Raw genomic sequence first — 19,604 nt, forward strand, 5'->3', positions numbered from 1 at the left:
AAAATGTGGGGAACTCCCCAATGATTGGCTTTGAAATGGTTAAACCGTTGACAAGATTGTATTCTAATATAACTTGGGGGGAGGGGGGGGGGGAAGGTGACAGTCTCTCAACAAGCATTTCTCAACAATAACCCTGTTGCTAAACCAGGATTGTTTAGGGAAGTGCGGTGCAACAGTTAAAGTTGCCTGTTGATGTCATTTTGCAAGTTCCAAAGTCAATGGTCAGCTGACATTACCCTTGTGAGGCTAAGCTGACAATATGCATCATCCAAAAGCAAAGAATTTAATTCCAAAACAAAAAATGTATCTCCCATTTGAAAGCCAATGGATTTGGCTACAACACAGATTGAACATGATTGATAATTCACTGATGTCTGTAGCTATAACATTTTGGAATGACATCCTTCAAATGTAGACAAACTGCAGTCACACATTATATGTAGTATTACAGTAAGTGTAGGCCAGTGGTTCCGAACCTTTTTTGGGTTGTGACCGTACTTTGAGGTCACAAAACTCTAGTGACCACAGACATGGTTTTTGTCAAAATGTAGGATACGTTCAGTTGTTTTAAATTATGTGTGGTGTTTTATTATTATAATTATTTGTATTGATCAATTTAAAATTACTAGAAATTTCAGGCGACCCCATTTGAATTCCACTTGGGGTCCCAACCCCAAGGTTGGTAAACCCTGGTCGAGGCTAAAGGATGATCAAAGGCTAATCCATAACTGTTGCATGGCGCCCCCCTGTGGAGAAAGTGCTGCCATTTCTATGGCATGTTTACATCATGACTTAATTGGATTCCAGACTTATCACAGCGGTGGACACAAGGGTGACAGTGGAGTACATGACAGCTAAACATGAGTTTTTCCACATATTATGAGGCAGTAAAGATGTAAAGAAGTATGACAGGTTAAGGAGGCTACAAAAATCTATTGTATGTGAATTTAACCAAAGTTCAGATGGTCAAACAAACTCCAGATAGCAGCTTTTCACATCACATCTGGATCTGAGAACAGCATAATCATCTGCTTCTGTCTCAGAGGACTCAGACATAATCTCTTTGTGCTCCTAGTTGCTGCACTGCTCCAAAGCCCACAAGATGGCGCTAAAGCTTTGTCATATTTCCACATCTCAATGACTGCAGCACAGACTGAAGCTTGCATACCTGACATACAGATTACTACTCACTGTGTAATATTGGACCGGCGTCAGCATACAAACACATTTGAAATCATGCATCTGAGTAGAAAAACTGTAGTTGTGCATGTCATTATTGTGCACTGAACTCGGTAGAATATAGCTGAGATTCAGTTTGGTCCGTAGTGGTTGTGTAGGAAACACTGTGTCATCAGGTAGAACAGTGGTAGCCATTGTAGAAGGCTGTCAGTAGGGCCAACTAGCATATCGCAAAAAAAAATCTCTAACATCTCTCAATAGTTACCAGTGCATTCTTTGCAGTTTGCTTTACAGTTCTTCTTAGGTTTGGAGCCAAAGTGCGGCAGTATCTACACAAGTATACAGGAAAATGTGGGTATTTTACAACGGCTACATCTGCGGTAAGATAGACTCAAAGTATTCAACACTGACATAGACCCCATGCATAAGAGACCTGGCAGTGCATCCCAAAGCTCAGAATATGACAGGGGGAGGGGGCACGTAGGGCAATTGCCAGAGTGTATGCATGAGTATAACAGTTAACTTTCGGTTAACGTTACATTTTCAAACTTTCAAAATTGGCATAAAAGCTTTGATTGGCTATAAGGCCTGATTAGCTGTTATATTAAGGGCTTGGGCTATGTCAGTTATGGAGCACTTCATCAGTAGCAGATGTCCATTTTTGATCATGGAGTACTGTAGCAAATAAACTGTCCTGAAAGGCATCCTCCTCTCCTTTCCTCCTTTCGTCTCCTCCAGGTTATTTCCTGGTAGGGGAGGAGTGGTAGTGGGGGAGGGGAGGACAAGAGGAGTGAAGGAGCTTTGGGATCCAGCCTCTGCATCACAACAGAACTTCTTTGAATCTTTATCAACACTGGTCTGAATTAGGGATGGGCTTCAACAAGTTCAACTGTTGAGGAGGAACTCAACCTGGTGTTGGTGTCACCTGGTGTTTGGTTGGGAATTGGGCTAAATATAAAATCCAAGAATGCCAAGTCAATACATTGTGACTGTGTGGAGAAAGTTCTTCCCAACTTGACTCAGAGAAAACAATAGAGACTAGGCACTTCCTTCCAGTTTGAGATTAACTTTGCCACGCCTGCAATCAATTAAGAAGCTGTTCATTTTCCGTACTGTAGACCACAGCACTGCTCGACATGTGCTGTTGTTGCAATGACTCATGGGGCTTGCCATTCATTCTTGTCAGTTAAGTCACCATCTGATCCAGCCTCAAGTAAAGTGAGTAAACTTCTAAGATATTTACCCCGCCTCCATCCTTGATCCTTGGGATCATGCTTCAGCAGTTAAGATATGACATAAAGGGCGTCATGGAGGACACAGAAATGCACAAGAACGCAGAGTGAATGGAAAGCCATGCAGTTTGCTCAGTAGTTTGGTTCTGCTGTGGCAGTGAATCACATGGAAAGGTCCTGGAAGGATTTCATCCTATAAACACATTCATATGTAAACCTGCGGCAAAAGTAGTTGCAAATTAATCTGTGTTTATTCTAACCTGCCCGGACTACCGCTAGCTTATCAGTAGGGGTGGGAATCAAAGGTTTCATCGCGATACGATACTACATCGATTCTTTGGACAACGATACAATATTTGCTGACATGCGATTTTTATTCGATTCAGGGGCCTGCGGTCGATATGAGACAATATCATATGCCCATTTAAACACATTTATATCAACTAACAAAAAGCAACGAAAAATTATTTCACAATTTTATTTCGGAGCTCTTCCAGACATTTAAATGAAAAACAATAGATCTGTTGTTCACTATAAAGTGCCAAATGTCTCATGTTTAAGTGCTAATGATTTTGAACACTTAATTTACGGAGCCCTTGATGACCTTTCAATTATGAACATAAGCCATGCACATCTATGCGTCACCACCTTGGATTTACAAGGTAAATATATATCGCTGTTTTCACTTTAGATCGATACATGATACGATATCGACGATGTATCGTCCCACCCCTACTTATCAGGACATTTCAGAGAATGTCAGTTAAGTTGCTGAATTGGCTTTCATGTACCATGAATTTGTCTAACCTTGTATATTCCTAAGTGAAACCCACCTCTCATGAAGTACAATAAAACATTTGCAACTACTTCTACTTCATACAGTACGATGCAACTTGATGCAACATTATCACAGTAAATAAATAGAATTGAAGTCAACTCTTCTCATCCTGATGTTTCAAAACACATGGAATCTGAATGACTGTTCCTCTTGGATTGCAAACAGAATTTGTGACTTGGATAAATAAAATGACAAGTAATGATACAGTAACGTAAGATTTACAGTGCGTCTTAGAATTGCACCTGATTTCCTGAAATGTTGTGAAATGAACATGATGTATTCAAATGCAAATACTGTATGTGCTCCATGCACACAACATAGAGAAATACCTTTTTCCTACCATGAAAGGATTACATGAAGGAGGCCTGACTAAACAGGTAGCCAATAGCATAATCTGATGATCTGGGTTCGATTTCCAAGAAGATTTCCTTTCCCTAACTGTTTTCTTTTTGATCATTTATCATAATTTTTCAGATTTTGCTGCCCTTTTCTCCCCAATTATACGTGGTCAATTCCACCTGCTGTCCCGGGGATTGCTCAACGCCCTCTGCCGATCTGGGGAGAGCGGTAGACTAGAACATACTTCCTCTGATACATGTGCAGTCGGCAGCAGTTTCTTTTCACCTGAAAGCGAGGAGTTTCACCATCAGGACATAGCGTGTGGGAGGATCACGCTATTCCCCCCAGTTCTCCTCCCGCCCGAACAGGCGCCGTGACCGACCAGAGGAGGCACTAGTGCAGCAACCAGGACTCATACCCCACCGGCTTCCCACCCGCAGACACGGCCAATTGTGTCCGTCAGAACGTCAGTCCAAGCCGGAAGGACCGCTGCCGGGAGTTGAACCCGCATCTCCGCAGTGGTAGGTGAGTGCTTTTACCTCTACACCACCCAGACGCCCTTGCCCTTTGCCCTTTGCCTAAACTTCACCGTCAGCCAACTTTTCACATGATGAATAGGTGAAAATGTCCAATTCATGTTAATGTCACATAATCCAATTCATGGTGGAGGAATGCAATCTTGCCATAATTTGTGTCCACAACACGTAGTCTGCGTTTCAGACTTTGTGATCATTTCACCAAATGTTATGAGACCAGGTTGAACTGTACAATCCACAACATGAAAGGAAAAGTTCAAGTAACCTCAGGAAATGTTGACCCAGTGCAGCAGCCAAGCCAGAACTGCTCTCAACCCCTTCCTCCCAGTCACCTGGAGACTCTTACAAAAATAACTTCTCCATCAAATATGATCTGTCTAGCATCACAGAAATATTTTGCAGAACTATAGTCAGGGCATTGTGGTTTTTACATTTGCATTCCAATATATAGTTATCTTATCTTATATTTTCGCCACAACGGTGCGGTAAAGCGAACGGCCATTGTGACGAAAAGAGAGCTGAGCTAGAAGGCAAAGCTCTCGATCTACTGGTCGATCTTCATTCCTAATCTCACCTATGGTCATGAAGGATGGGTCATGACCGAAAGAACAAGATCGCGGATACAAGTGGCCGAAATGGGTTTTCTCAGGAGGGTGACTGGCTGGCATCTCCCTGAGGGACAAGGTGAGAAGCTCAGTCATCCGTGAGGGACTCTGAGTACAGCCGCTGCTCCTTTGCGTGGAAAGGAGCCAGTTGAGGTGGTTCGGGCATCTGGTACGGATGCCACCTGGTCGCCTCCATAGGGAGGTCTTCTAGGCACGTCCAGCTGGGAGGAGACCACGAGGCAGACCGAGGGCTAGGTGGAGAGATGATATCTCCACGCTGGCCTGGGAATGCCTCAGGATCCCCCAGTCAGAGCTGGCTAATGTGGCCGGGGAAAGAGAAGTTTGGAGCCGCCTGCTGGAACGGCTACCTCCGCGACCCGACCCCCGGATAAGCGGTTGAAGATGGATAGATATTGTTTGAGTCTGATGGTGATCTCAGAATTTAAGCTTGTTCTACTGTTCTGTTTTCCTTCAAAACTTAAATTTACATAACCAAACTAGGGGTGCCCCACCTCACCTACAGCACAAATGAAGTGGAGCTTCTTCTCGAGGTTGTGCTTATGTACTTCATTAGAACTAAAAAAAAAGTCCTCCCATGGTAAAGCCAAAGTTCTGCCAATTTGTCTTTCTGTGCAGGTGTTTGGGAGCGCAGGGGACCTGGATCGTACCACAGAGGAGTGGCACAGGCATCGGAAATGTTGGGTGGAGCATCAACTAACACCCTCCATGCCTTGCTGCTGGGCGCCCCCGCCTGGCTAGAATCCACTGTAGATCGTGACTGTGAAATACTTGAGGTGCTTGGCTCACATAAAGAGTTTCCGGCTTTCCGAACATCTGTGAGGTTATGCTAGGCAATAAAGATCAAGCGCACCTTTGAGTACTTCACATACAGTGTGGTGCCGGCATCTCTCCCAGGGCAGCTTGATTTGTTCTCCTGTGATCCAGCGCCTTGGCGGGGCTACAGGGAGGTTTCTTGGGAGAAGCTGAATGATGGATCCAGCTTGACCCCGTTGGTTTTCTTCTCTGAAGGGCACTCCACAGGGCACTCAGTAGGGAGCTAGGGCAGAGGGGGGAGGGAGAGAGAGAGAGAGAGAGAGAGAGAGAGAGAGAGAGAGAGAGAAAGTGAAATAGGATGCCAGATTTAAGAAGAGTTTCCTCAAGCAATCAACAATACAACCCCACACAGTAAACCCCACACAAATGATGCAGTCCCTCTCTGGGCCAATCAGTAATAAATATGTCACCTCGTTTTGACCTGTATTGTAATTATAGCGCCTCCCTTCAGTCATTTTGAAAATTCTGGAATATAGTGATGAAATACATCATTTGCCCAAGTTTAATCAAAATCTGATCAGCGGTGTCGAACAAACAAACAAACTAATAAAGAAAAAAAAAAAAACATCGCATGGATGCATAACTGGGACGTATCCTCAGTGATGTACCCTGGGGTCATAGGATGTTTCGGGTCTCGCAACATCATACACCCTCGCCCAGGTGACCCAGCCGGGGCTGGCCAAGCCCCAACTTACGTCCCAGTAGCTACCCACGGTCAGCCCTATAGGAAGGGTCGAAGGTGGTCACGTGGTCAGGGCCACTCAATCCGCTGCTCCGGAACTACTCTGCCGGGACCGGGGGGGGGGGGGGGGGGGGGGGGCTCTGGTACGTAGAGGGACCGGGCTCTGTGGGTTGCCACCTGGCCGGGTTCCTCCCTCGTCTCACCAGGTCTACGACCTGTGCGCTGCACCAGACTCCCCCGCTCCAAACATCTCATTCCGAGGTGATGGTATCTTAGTGGACACCATGCAGTACCAGTACTTGGTGGCACTGCAGTCTCCACTTGCGGCTTGAATGGCCCTCCTAAAAGGCCTCTCGTGGGTTGTTGGGCTTCTTCCTCACGGAAGACGCAGGCTGGGGAACAATGTAGCGCTTGCCTTGGGATGTTCAGTAGCTTATATTTCACCAGGTTTTGACAAAAATTGATCAGTGGTGTCTGAGATATAAACAAACGAAGGAGACCGATCCATAGTCCAATAACGGCAAGACTTTGTAGGACAAAGACTTTATTGAATTGTGAATAAACAAACAATTGTAATGGGCTGGCTTGTCTGAAGCAATCATTAACGACAATCATTTGGGAGCTAGATTCATGATCAGGGTGGTTTGTTGGAAGGACACTTTGTAGGGAGCCATGGCAGAACAGAAACAACAAGAGACATGGGGCCCTATCTTCCCAAAAGCGCTAATTTAGCGTTTGCGCTCGTTTAACGCCGTGCGCAATGCAAATTGGGGGCGGACACAAGCGCATGCCTGTGATAATTGTACTGGGCATACTGGCTGCCACATGCCAAAGCAGGCGTTTCAGCGCTAAAATGTGGGGATAGATGGCATTATCCTATCGTCAGCAGCGCGCAATTACTTTGCGCTAAGAGCTTTGAAAAGGACCTCTTATGCGCAAATACCTCGCTGTGCTGGGTTACGCACCATAATCTCTGTGCAGCGCAGCGCAGTGCAAGTAAAATTCCTTTTGGATATGTCATTACGCACAGCCTTGCCATGCCAGGACATCAAATTATGCTGCTAAAATTGGGTATTGGCAGATAATTCAGTGAGGCAATCAACTATAACTCACTGAGAAACTTTGATCACATCGCAAAGAGGGAAATGAATTGAGAAAACTTGTTGGACAATGGACATAGGCTATTTACCTTCATAACCTGGAGGGTCGTTGGCACCACAGACGATCTGTCAATAAGCTCTGATCTGTCCTCGCACGAGTGAGTACACTCTATTACGCATGGAGAGAATTACAGCATATTGCATGTCTCGCGCAAACAGCCATTGCCAGACGGGAATCTGATTGGTTTTGATTGACGTAATGCCCAGCATTGCCTGGCCACAATAATTCAGGTAGTTAAGACTGCCCAAATCCCTTTTGCGCAGGCATTTTGGGGCACAGATGATTTTGGCACGGCTCTAATTTGCGCTTGCGACACGTGCCGTGAACGTTTGCGCATCCCCGCCGAGAATTGCATCCCCAACATATGCTGTTTTAACTTAGAAATCAGGGAGGTCACGTCTACCAACAATTATATCACTTTTAAACAGTTACATTTCTGTATAAATCATTACAAGTATGCTCCCGTGAGGTGGGGATGCTTTTTTTTGCTGCTGGGCGGGGGAGCAAAACTCGGCAGAACACCTGGACAAATGCGCAAGGCGGACTGTTATCTTGCCTGCATTAAGGCAGGCGCAAACAGGTGCGCAAGCGCTAATAGGGGATATCGGAAGATAGGGCCCTCGATGTCTAGATTGACAAGCACTTTATATGAATTCTATGAAACATAGACACTTCGGGGACTGTATCTATCGAGCAAGAGTGGAGACAGGTTCAAGACATCTGTCTAGATTAAAGGTCCTTTGATGGATCACTCTAAAGGGCGCTCCACAGGGAAGCAGATGAGAGAGACAGAGATAGAGTGAGTGTGAGGGAGTACAAGGAAAGGGAGAATAGGTGGGTTTGCAATTAGGCTTTTTTTGGGGTTGGTTTTTAATGGAAAAATGCCAAAATCTATAGTGCAATTTATAGTGCTGATCATAAGAGGAATGCTACACGAGCTTCAAACCAGAGCCGTGTATATAGAAGAGTCGCGACATCTCCATTCACTCCAATGAACCAGTTTTTTATTTTCAAGAGTTCCAGGAAGTAAGGTCCTGGATTAAGCAGCACTGTCGAGTTGCAGCAAAATGGACTGTTTGTGTTGTACTTTGATTTTTTTTTTTTTTTTTTATCAAATTGTACATTATCAGCTTTATTTTAGCATTCAAAAGTAGCGTAAGACCCCTTCCTGGCTGTTCATTGGCTAATGAGTCACGCATTTTTGTCCTCCGCTGACGCCACTCTCTCTCTAAATTGCTCTGCTTCAAACGTGTTCACTGGAGCAGCTCATTGGAAATATAGGGATGTACAAATGTAAAAATGCATTTTCTAACATTTTAACATGGATTTCTTTCTCACCCCCCCCCCCCCTACAGACAAATGTATAGGTCTAATCCAAACTAGAAGCAACCGATAGTAAGAAAGGAAGGACAAGGAAAGGAGAAAGATCAGAGCCACAGCACTGTGACAGCAGTTCAATATCACTGTGTCCCTGGAATGATCATGTATGACAGAGAAATATGTTAAGAAATAAGAGAGAGAAGAGAAACGTGGGGAGGTTTAGTCTTTATGGGCAGAAAATAAATACATGGGTCATAAAAAATAATTAGACAGGAAACCATATGAAGCACACCTCATGAGCGAGGCAACATCCTGGGAAGGTATTACCATGGCCTTTGGTTTTGGAGCAGTGGCCGACTCTTGGCTGGCAATAAGCTGAATGACATTCTCAACCTATTGTGACACCTACTGTCTCCTTTACCGTTTTCTGTCTTTAAGCCAGGCCAAATTAAATGAGTGAGATTTATTGAAACCAGCAAGATTAGAGATCATTTGCCCAAATTATCCGGAAATAAGCTTGATAGATCTGGATAGATCTGGCCAGCTTGCCATTTTTTGGAGTGAACACAGATGACATTATCATGCTGTAAATATATATATATATATATATTTGCCCTTAACACATATTTTCTTGCTTTTTGTGTTCTTCTGTAACTGTATTTCTTTTGACCAAATAGCAGTGCAGCTGGCATATTAGCGCCTGGTAACAGAGGCGACTTGGCATTATCAAGCTTTGTCCTCCCAAGCAATAAATACAACTGGGTAACCATCAAAGTGTCTATTTCTCACAGGAATGCTGGGAAATGCCTCTCTCAGAGGTGGTCAGGGACATCTTCTTACAGGATTAGGCCGACTGTTTAACGAGAGGATTGGCACCAAAATAATCTGGGTCTCTGACAAATAGATACTGTAGTTCTGTCTGGTGTGTATGCTTGCTAATGCTTGATCATAGAGTATGTTCACTAATCATGAGAACCACTGGCCTAGTGTGTGTGTGTGTGTGTGTGTGTGTGTGTGTGTGTGTGTGTGTGTGTGTGTGTGTGTGTTCTTGTACAGCTATCTTAGCGAGGACCAATTTGAGTTTTAAACCTGGAAAGTGAGGACATTTTAAGAAAGTGAGGACATTTTGGCTGGGCCTCACTTTCTCACACGCCTTTGCAGGTTAAAGGAGCACTCCAACATTTTGGGAGATAGCTGTACTGGCTTGTGTGTAATCTGTGGACTTACTGCCTGCAGGTGGTTGCTGTCTGCTCCTATGTTGACGTTGTGTCTTTTCAGTTCTGATTTGATTAAGGCTGAAACACACAATGAGGAAACATATTATATATTTGGCTTGGATATTTTGGTTTTACGTGCACACACGCACACACACACACACACACACACACACACACACACACACACACACACACACACACACACACACACACGCACACGCACACGCACACACACACGCACACGCACACACCCTACCAGTGAGCAGTATTCCTAGGAAGATCCAGACGCAGAGGAAGAGGTTTCCTGCCAGCGGGTTGTAGTCTGTGGTCAGTTTGCCCTGGATCAGAGTGAAAATGATCCCAAAGATCTGCACACGCACGCACGCGCACACGCACGCACACAGACACACACACACACACACACACACACAGTAAGTAATAGCCCGGATGAATGAAGCAATTGATAGAAATTCCCTTCTAATTCATGTGATTGATAGATAGATAGATAGATAGATAGATAGATAGATAGATAGATAGATAGATAGATAGATAGATAGATATAGATAGATAGATAGATAGATAGATAGATAGATAGATAGATGACTGAACACTGATTGTCTCATTTGTTTATGGTAATTACACTAACATTAAAACATTCTTGTAGTCATGATTTGTTGATTTTAAAATGCAACACACAGCACCTTTCAGAGAGCAGTAGCTGCGTCGTAACCTTGTCTTACCTGAGCGAAAGCATTGAGGAGTCCAGAGGAAGTGCCTTCAGACTCTGGGTAGGTGATCTCCACTCCAAACTCAAAGCCCAGAGGCAGGTAGCCCGTCATGAAGAACCTGAAACACACACATCAGCCTTATCACAATATCACAGAGTTTAAAGACCCACCAGGAATTCAAGTTTGGCAACTCAAAACGTCCATTTTCCTCTTTAGAAATGTACTCCAGCTGTGAATACATCATTTCATGTTTTAAGTATTAACATCCACACCTATACAGGATGTAGGTGTGTTTGAAGTATCAACAAGGACGGGGGTAGGGGAGCGCTCACACACTCTATTTCCATCCTGGCCTGTCCCTATCTTCATTATGTACATTGACGTGGAAAATAATATTTTTTGCTTATGAGGATAAGCTGCAGGATGGTGCCGACTGGACTTCAAGGTTAGAGAAGTTTTCCAGTTTGAATCTCTGGCTGTTCTGGGAAGTGAACGAGAGACGCTTTGTCTTAACTTATTGTAGGAAGCTGTTCCATCAATTAAACATTTCTTGGGAGGTTGTAACTTGTGCCGTGTTGTCTTGTCACCAACATTTACCACAAAGTGGGGATTTCCGATTGGTTCGCGGTCCTCTAACTTTGCCGAAACTCAAGTGTGGAGCGGAGGATTGTGTTGGGTAGAAAGTTGTTTTCACTGCCATTTTTCGTCCCTCTCCACTCCTCTCCATTGAGAATAAATGGAATTTGGCCACTTTACTGCTAGTCAATGCTGTTCATGGTAGGGCTGCACAATATTGATCATATAGCATATGCAGTTGCGGTATAAACTGCAACACAGTAATGCAGGCACAGATGTTTTTCAATATTTTAAGATTTTTAATAAAAAAAAAACTTGTTTTAATGCAAAACTGAGCTGTGGTTGCTGAAGATTTTCTGTATTATTTTGAATACAACAAAAGTCTGTTTATTATGCAAATTAATGAATAGCCCAGAACCTGCACTCAGCACCATAACATGTTTAGGAGTGGATTTTGAGCAGCCACCACTGATAAAATAATTGGATCCAATCACAATTTTGGATTTGCTGTAGCTCATATTGTGGTTTTTGATTTTCTCTGATTAATCAGGTGTGAGGGAGAGAACCAGAGGCCCTCTGTCACGTTGTGCTGACTGTGGCTTGAAGCCTTTATTGCTCTTTATGGAGCCTCTGACACAGCAGGAGATGCTTTTACGAGCCATGTGACAGGTCCTTATCAATGACCTAATCACCCCCCCCCCCTTCACCCCCTCAAGGTCAAGAAGACATAATGTCTCGTGTTCATGTCATACTGAGAGAAAAGCTACACTGTGTCACCTATTGGCTGAATCTTCTCAGCCAGAATGCTCCTGAACGTTTAGACGTTCTACTTGGTAAGACTACATTGCAAAAAAAAGTGTTGAATGAATTATAACATCTACATACTGCTTTCAAATAGTAAATATATATACAGTAGATACACAGTATGTTGTGTAGTTAGGGTTAGACTCATGCAAGATTTGAAGGCAGTTTGCCAATTACAGTATTTCTGGATTGAAGCTGTGATATTTTGTGCCAATATTCATGGCAGTTTTCCTGCCAAAAAAGTGCAAAAATTATAAATTCTCCATTGAAAACCTACTACTAGCCCCCTACTACACTAGTACTACTACTAGTGCTACTACGACTAGTATAACTACTGAAACCCATCAAATTTGGATGACACTGGCAGGCTGAAAAGGCCAATATCAGCCCCATATACAATATATTATATTCTATAACAAACAGATCATTCTAAGTATTTTTAGATAAATTAACCAGGTAAATGTGTGTAATATAAGGTAATAATATAGTATAAATGTAAACATGTGGTCTTACCCCAGCACCCCAGCAGTGAAGAAGACCAGGGAGATGTTCTTGAGGTCCAAAGTGAAGGTGAAGACCACCATGCCCAGAAACGACAGAGTGTAGACGATCAGAGTCGTCATCCTGCAACACATCCAGACAACAGGACTTGAGGCTTTTGCGCACTCCGTATTTATAGTAGGGGTGTCAAAAATAATCGACTATAAGATGCATCGCGATGCGGACGTGCACGATTCTGCATCGATTCACAAATGTCAAAAATCGATTATTAAAAAAAAAATATATATATATATACCGTAAATTCCGGACTATAAGCCGCGGCTTTTTTCCCGTTTTTTGGCCTTTTTTGCCCCCTGCGGCTTATATAACGGTGCGTCTTATCTATGGATTTTTTCCAAAAAAAAAAAAAAATCTCTCTTTTTTAGCACTCTTTCTAACTATAAATCCACTTCTGTTTTAATTTCCTCTCTTGCCCTCTTTTAACAACATAACATAACATAACATAACACAACACAGGTAAGCAGAAAGAAAAAGACGAAGCAAATCACCGCCATGAATGAGGAAATGACTCACCTGCTGGAGGCTGGAGATACACGGCTTGGGCTAAACTTTTACTCCGTGAAACACTATCGATTAAGTCCGACATCGCTCAGAGGTTTGAGCAGCTTGAAAACAAGTTTGAAAACGTGCAGAAGTCCATCCACTCACTCACTAAAGAAAATAATGCAACCGTGAAGAGTTTCACTCGTGTCCAGCCATCTGGCCGAGTTAGAGCCGAAGTCCCGAACACAGTGAGAAAACCTCCCGAAGCTGCTGCTGGAGCGGGGTGCATATTGTCCGGCCAGCCGACCGAGAGGCATGCGAGCCGGGCACTATTAAACAGTTGGGGTGTGTGAGGTGGCTGGCTGTGGAGGTGGCGGTTTCTCCTCCTCCTCCTTTCTCCCGCACACCGGGCGCCTCGGCCACGTCCAGACCCCGGCCTGCCACCGAGGGCCATCTTCATCTGCCTACTCCGCTGGCCCGACCGTCAACTCATCCTCCAGGCTGCGGGGAAGAAGCAGCTTTTTCGCTTTTCACCACACCGCGGACACTGTGTGCCCAGCGGCGGAACAAGAGCTCAAAGTGAAACTGCCGAATATCTTTTGAGTTGGACTGGTCAATAGTACTGTGAGTAACTAAAATAAAAAAATAAAAAACGGAATTCTCTCTTCTTTAGCACTCTTTCTAACTATAAATCCACTTCTGTTTTAATTTCCTCTCTTGCCCTCTTTTCACCACACCGCGGACACTGTGTGCACTGTAAAAAAAACAAAAAATACCACAATGTGTGATTTTGTCTGGGGATTAGTGACCTGACTTTTGTTTTGTTGAAATGTTAATAAATGGGAGCTTCCCCAAACAGCCATCGATCCCGACAATCCCCTCTGTGCACGAAGCCTTACATATGGTAATTAAACATCAAAACACCCGCGGCTTATAGTCCGGTGCGGTATACGGTATATATATATAATGGAATAAAATATAATGGAAGTACATGCAGTTGTTTATTTGGATCATAATACAATGCAATTCCAAATGCACTTTTATTTTAAAAGTAGCCACACAGTGAGAAAAAAGAAAGTGAGAAAAAATAAATCATGTATTGGGAAAGAAAGTGATGGATCGATTGAAGATGCATCGAGATGCATCGATAATCGTAATCGAATCGAATCGTAGCCCTCTGAATCGTAATCGAATCGAATCGTGAGGCCAGTGAAGATTCACAGCCCTAATTTATAGGACCTCATGTTGGTCAATCACGTCTGCATATTGACTCCGAAACCTTCGTCTGTCATTAAAGTTTTCTGAGCAGGTTCGATTTTATGTATTTTTCGCATCCGTCAAAAGCCTTTTGCAAGCTGTTGAATGAGTCTGTGTTTGGGGGAGAGAGACAGAGGAGTGCTCGCTCCACCTCACTGGCTCCTCTCTGCTCCCTCTCCCCAGTGAGCGGTGCTGCGGCCTGCGGCTCCTGTCCAGTGCGATACGGCTACTATTCCCTGACCTGCTGCCATCTGCCTTCTCTCCAGTCCACATCGCCGCTCCACTGCTGCCTTGCTGTCACCCTATGTTGTGTCATGTAGATACTGTACAGGAGAGGATGACTCACGGACGACTATTTGTCTCGTATTGCAAATAGAGCGACAAATAGAATTATAAAATGCATCGGACTCAGTGTGTGCAAGGTTTCGGTGCGTAACGATTTTCATCAGATGACGGGTTAAAAAAAGCACACGGAAAGAATATGTGACTGTGTGTGCAAAGACCTTTACTCTGCAACTTCAGCACTTTCCCCAGTAACAACGCATGTTATTGGGAGTGTCCGTAGTGTGTGTGTGTGTGTGTGTGTGTGTGTGTGTGTGTGTGTGTGTGTTACCTACTTGTATGTCTTGGTGTGGTCCAGCCACAGGCCACAGATGATGGAGCCGACCATCCCAGCAACCACCAGAGTCAAACCAATTCTGCCAGCATTCAGCTCCTGGTTCTGATGAGGAGAGGAGATGGGAGGAGGAGGAGATGGAGATGGAGAGGAGAGGAAGGGAGAGAGGATGGATGGAGAGAAGTAAGGAGGAGAGATGGGAGGACAGGAGGTAAAAAGAAAGCAGGCAAGAGAAGAAAACTTCTACTCTGTGTGTGTGTGTGTGTGTGTGTGTGTGTGTGTGTGTGTGTGTGTGTGTGTGTGTGTGTGCTCGTGTGTGCGTGCGTGCTGTCTGCCTCTGTGGGAACAAATGGCTGACAAGGCTTTTCTGCTCCCTTAAACTCAGTAAATCTCACCAGAAACACATAAGCTCACCTTATAGATGGACTATAATCCTGCAGTCACATGCTACATGCTCTGTGTGTGTGTGTGTGTGTGTGTGTGTGTGTGTGTGTGTGTGTGTGTGTGTGTGTGTGTGTGTGTGTGTGTGTAGGTGTGTGTGTGTGTGTGTGTGTGTGTGTGTGTGTGTGTGTGTATGTGTGTGCGTGTGCGTGTGCGTGTGGGCGTTCAGGGATTTACAGTTTTTGGGGGGAGAGAGCTGTTAGGTCAATTTAAGTTCATACAAAGTTGAGCTTCTCCTAGGCTGTGTGTGTTGTGCTTGTATGTGTGTGTGTGTGTGTGTGTGTGTGTGTGTGTGTGTGTGTGTGTGTGTGTGTGTGAGAGAGAGAGAGAGACAGAAAATACGTGTTTTACTATGTGTGTGTGTGTGTGTGTGTGTGTGTGTGTGTGTGTGTGTGTGTGTGCGTGTGCGTGCGTGTGTGTGTGTACTTCTGTGTGTGAGCATGGGCTAAGAGAGAGCGAGTGAGTCAGTCTTTCTCTCCATTGTTGTCGTTTATCGTGTGTGTGTGTGTGTGTGTGTGTGTGTGTGTCTGTGTGTAGTTCTGTGTGTGAGCATGGGCTAAGAGAGAGCGAGCGAGTCAGTCTTTCTCTCCATTGTTGTCGTTTATCGTGTGTGTGAGTTGTGTGGGTGTGTGTGTGTGTGTGTGTGTGTGTGTGTGTGTGTGTGTGTCCTTGCTGGGCAGCAGGAATGCGTGAAAGCAGCTAATGAACTCAGAGCCACAGACAATGAATTCATGTCTCACCAAAGCCTCCGCTCCCAGCTATCTCTCTCTCTAAGCCTCTCTCTCTCTCCATCGGTCTCTCTGTTTCAGTCTCTCTCTCTCCCTCCATCTCTCTCTCTCTCTCTGTTTCAGCCTCTCTCTCTCTCTCTCTCTTCAGGATGTCATTCTCTCGCCCTCTAACTCCCTCACTAACTCTCTCTGTTCCCTTTCAAACACAACCAGCAAACATATTTTATGGATGAGTTTATGCAGGAAGTTCCAGTTCCACCTCAACCCAAACAAGCACATTTTCACAATTTTGTAAAAAAAAAAAAAATCGCATATTCAAACAGCTTTGGGAACTGTTTTCACCTGACATGAGAAAGATATTTAGATCCTGATACAGATAAGACAGGATTATGGTGGAAAGCTTGTTGAGCCAGTAAAGCATGCCAGCTGCTTATATGCTTTACCTTATAGCAGGCCATGATCATCTGGTTGAGGAGTGTGGACACGGAGTAGAAGGAACCAGTCATGATACCTGCAGACAAACGCATAAACAACAAGACCCTGAGGATTAGTGTGATTAGTGGCGGCTATGGAGATTGGAGAACCAGTTCCATTTTAATCCCGCGGTTCCAAACTGCCTAATTCACCAGAATCGACAAACCATGGCACTAAAGCCCATGGCAACAACTGCAGTTGTTGGATGATGTTAGATTGGTGTGCCATGGATTGAACATGTTGAATCTGACCAAACAACTCCAAACAAGGACAGACAGCCATGGCACACCAAACATCTGTGTTTGTTGTAGAATGTTTGATTGGGGTACCATGGGCTTAAAGGATTCCTCTTATCAACATCTTCACATTATTTTGACTTCTGGGTGTATCTATACACAATAAAGAGAGAAAAGCAATATGGTATGATCTGTTTATTTCAGTTTCCTGATTTAAATCGATTAATGATAACACTCACTGGAAATCCCTGCATGTGGAGTATTTTATGATGTGTATGCTATCTGCTTATAGCATATCTGTTTATTGATACTATTTTGTCTTTTACTCTGAAGCACATTGAACTGCCAGGGCATCAGTTTCCTGACTGAAATGAAAATATTTGATGTGCCCACCATGCCTCTCAAAGCACCATGCGTCTTAAAAAGCATGATTTGTCTTCTTTATCCCTTGTATCTGTCTGCATTTAAGTTGTTTGTTCTGCCGTAAAAGACATCCATCATGATTGGATCAAACTAAAAGGCGTATGGGAAACCAGGCTCAGGATCAAAAGCATTTCCTCTCCGTCACTAAATGCAGTTGTGCCCTCGGGCAAGGCACTTCAGCTGCTGCAGCGGAGCAGCTCATGGGCTGCCAGTATCAAGGACGGGGGTAATGTTTTACTTTACACCGGCATCACTCCCGCCTAACAAGGAAAACTCCTGGGAAACGTGTATGCTTGCATCAATCTGTGAGGTTCACAGCATTCAGGAGTTAGTTTGTGTTGCAACTTAACCTTTAGCTGTAGTTTCCCCTCAACCTGCCACCTCTACTAGGTGATTTCCTACATTTCCCACAATGACTTCTGCCTTACTCAAACCCAGCCTGTCTCTCTGCTGCAGTGCATTCTGCTCTCTCTCCTGCTCCTGTGGGTGGAGTCTTTGGTTTCGCTCCTCTTCTACGATGGATTTCTCCCCGGTAGAATATAATATACCGTAAATTCCGGACTATAAGCCGCGGCTTTTTTCCCGTTTTTTGGCCTTTTTTGGCCCCTGCGGCTTATATAACGGTGCGGCTTATCTATGGATTTTTTCCAAAAAAAAAAAAAAAATCTCTCTTTTTTAGCACTCTTTCTAACTATAAATCCGCTTCTGTTTTAATTTCCTCTCTTGCCCTCTTTTAACAACATAACATAACATAACATAACACAACACAGGTAAGCAGAAAGAAAAAGATGAAGCAATCACCGCCATGAATGAGGAAATGACTCACATGCTGGAGGCTGGAGATACACGGCTTGGGCTAAACTTTTACTCCGTGAAACACTATCGATTAAGTCCGACATCGCTCAGAGGTTTGAGCAGCTTGAAAACAAGTTTGAAAACGTGCAGAAGTCCATCCACTCACTCACTAAAGAAAATAATGCAACCGTGAACAGAGTTTCTAATGCGGAAAAGCGCATCAGCGCACTGGAGGACAAAAACAACACAGTGAGTCCGAAAGTGGATAAAATGCAAAAACATCGAAACGCTGCACACGCAGGTTGATGACTTAATCAGCAGGAGTAAAAGAAATAACATTCGCCTGATCAATGTAAAAGAGGGAGCTGAGATTGGTGACATGGACGCTTTCGTGGCAAAATCCTGTGTTACATCCTGGACCTGAAGGAAGGCGAGAAACCACCAGAGGTGGACAGGGCACACCGGGCGCCTCAGCCACGTCCAGACCCCGGCCTGCCACCGAGGGCCATCTTCATCTGCCTACTCCGCTGGCCCGACCGTCAACTCATCCTCCAGGCTGCGGGGAAGAAGCCCCTCACCTGGGAGGGTACGCGCTTTTTCGTCCGGCAGGACCTCTCCGCGTTGGTGCAACAGAAACGCGCAACATACAACAGCATCATCGAAAAGGTTAAAGTCAATGGATATCGCTTTGGCGTACTGTACCCAGCGAGACTCGTCATAACCATTGATGGACAGCGGCGGAACAAGAGCTCAAAGTGAAACTGCCGAATATCTTTTGAGTTGGACTGGTCAATAGTACTGTGAGTAACTAAAATAAAAAAATAAAAAACGGAATTCTCTCTTCTTTAGCACTCTTTCTAACTATAAATCCACTTCTGTTTTAATTTCCTCTCTTGCCCTCTTTTCACCACACCGCGGACACTGTGTGCACTGTAAAAAAAACAAAAAATACCATTAAAACACCCGCGGCTTAATAGTCCGGTGCGGCTTATATAAGAAAAAAATAGTCAACTTTGAAGGTGCGGCTTATATACCGGTGCGCCTTATAGTCCGGAATTTACGGTAGATGGTAGATGATGGTAGAATAGGCTTGTGCTAGGCGGTTCCCAGTTGTAAATGTGACTGCTATGTGTGTATGTGTGCAGCTCCTCCTTTTTTCCTAAACACTCCCTGCTACTGTAAAACTGTAAATGACCTGTCGACTGGCATCTTACGTGTTTCTGTTTAAAATCTCCAGTTAAAAATGATTGATAAATGAATTAATTTTGTTAATGGCAATTGCATTAACTGTGGGAAGTACATGTGTAACATATTTACTGTATGCCCTATACTGCCTAATTGTAACAGTTACAGTAGATGTAACTATTACTATTGCAGTTGTATTAGTAGAAACATGAGCAGATGTTATATATTTACATGTAATTTACATATAATTTGGATAGTACGGTAGTTGTGAGTCACACACACCACACATACACCTGGGAGATACAGTATTACCCAGTAAAAGGATAATCGACTGTTGGCCACTGAGAAGCATAG

At 44.1% G+C, this 19,604-nt stretch overlaps 1 protein-coding gene across 1 annotated transcript in view; it reads right to left on the bottom strand.

Moving 5' to 3' along the window:
• Window positions 1–5,687: 5,687 nt before the first annotated feature.
• flvcr1 (FLVCR choline and heme transporter 1) overlaps window positions 5,688–19,604 on the bottom strand; it is a gene marked incomplete at both ends in the record, with an annotated part of 24,004 nt that continues 10,087 nt past the window's right edge. The window contains 7 exons of the mRNA XM_083642956.1: window positions 5,688–5,786; window positions 9,954–10,021; window positions 10,200–10,311; window positions 10,684–10,789; window positions 12,565–12,675; window positions 14,970–15,073; window positions 16,581–16,648. Coding sequence (XP_083499082.1) covers window positions 5,688–5,786; window positions 9,954–10,021; window positions 10,200–10,311; window positions 10,684–10,789; window positions 12,565–12,675; window positions 14,970–15,073; window positions 16,581–16,648 — 668 coding nt within the window. The remainder of the gene's footprint in view (window positions 5,787–9,953; window positions 10,022–10,199; window positions 10,312–10,683; window positions 10,790–12,564; window positions 12,676–14,969; window positions 15,074–16,580; window positions 16,649–19,604) is intronic.

This window comes from Poromitra crassiceps (assembly GCF_964638095.1).
Source record: "Poromitra crassiceps genome assembly, chromosome: 9".
NCBI classification, from domain to species: domain Eukaryota; kingdom Metazoa; phylum Chordata; class Actinopteri; order Beryciformes; family Melamphaidae; genus Poromitra; species Poromitra crassiceps.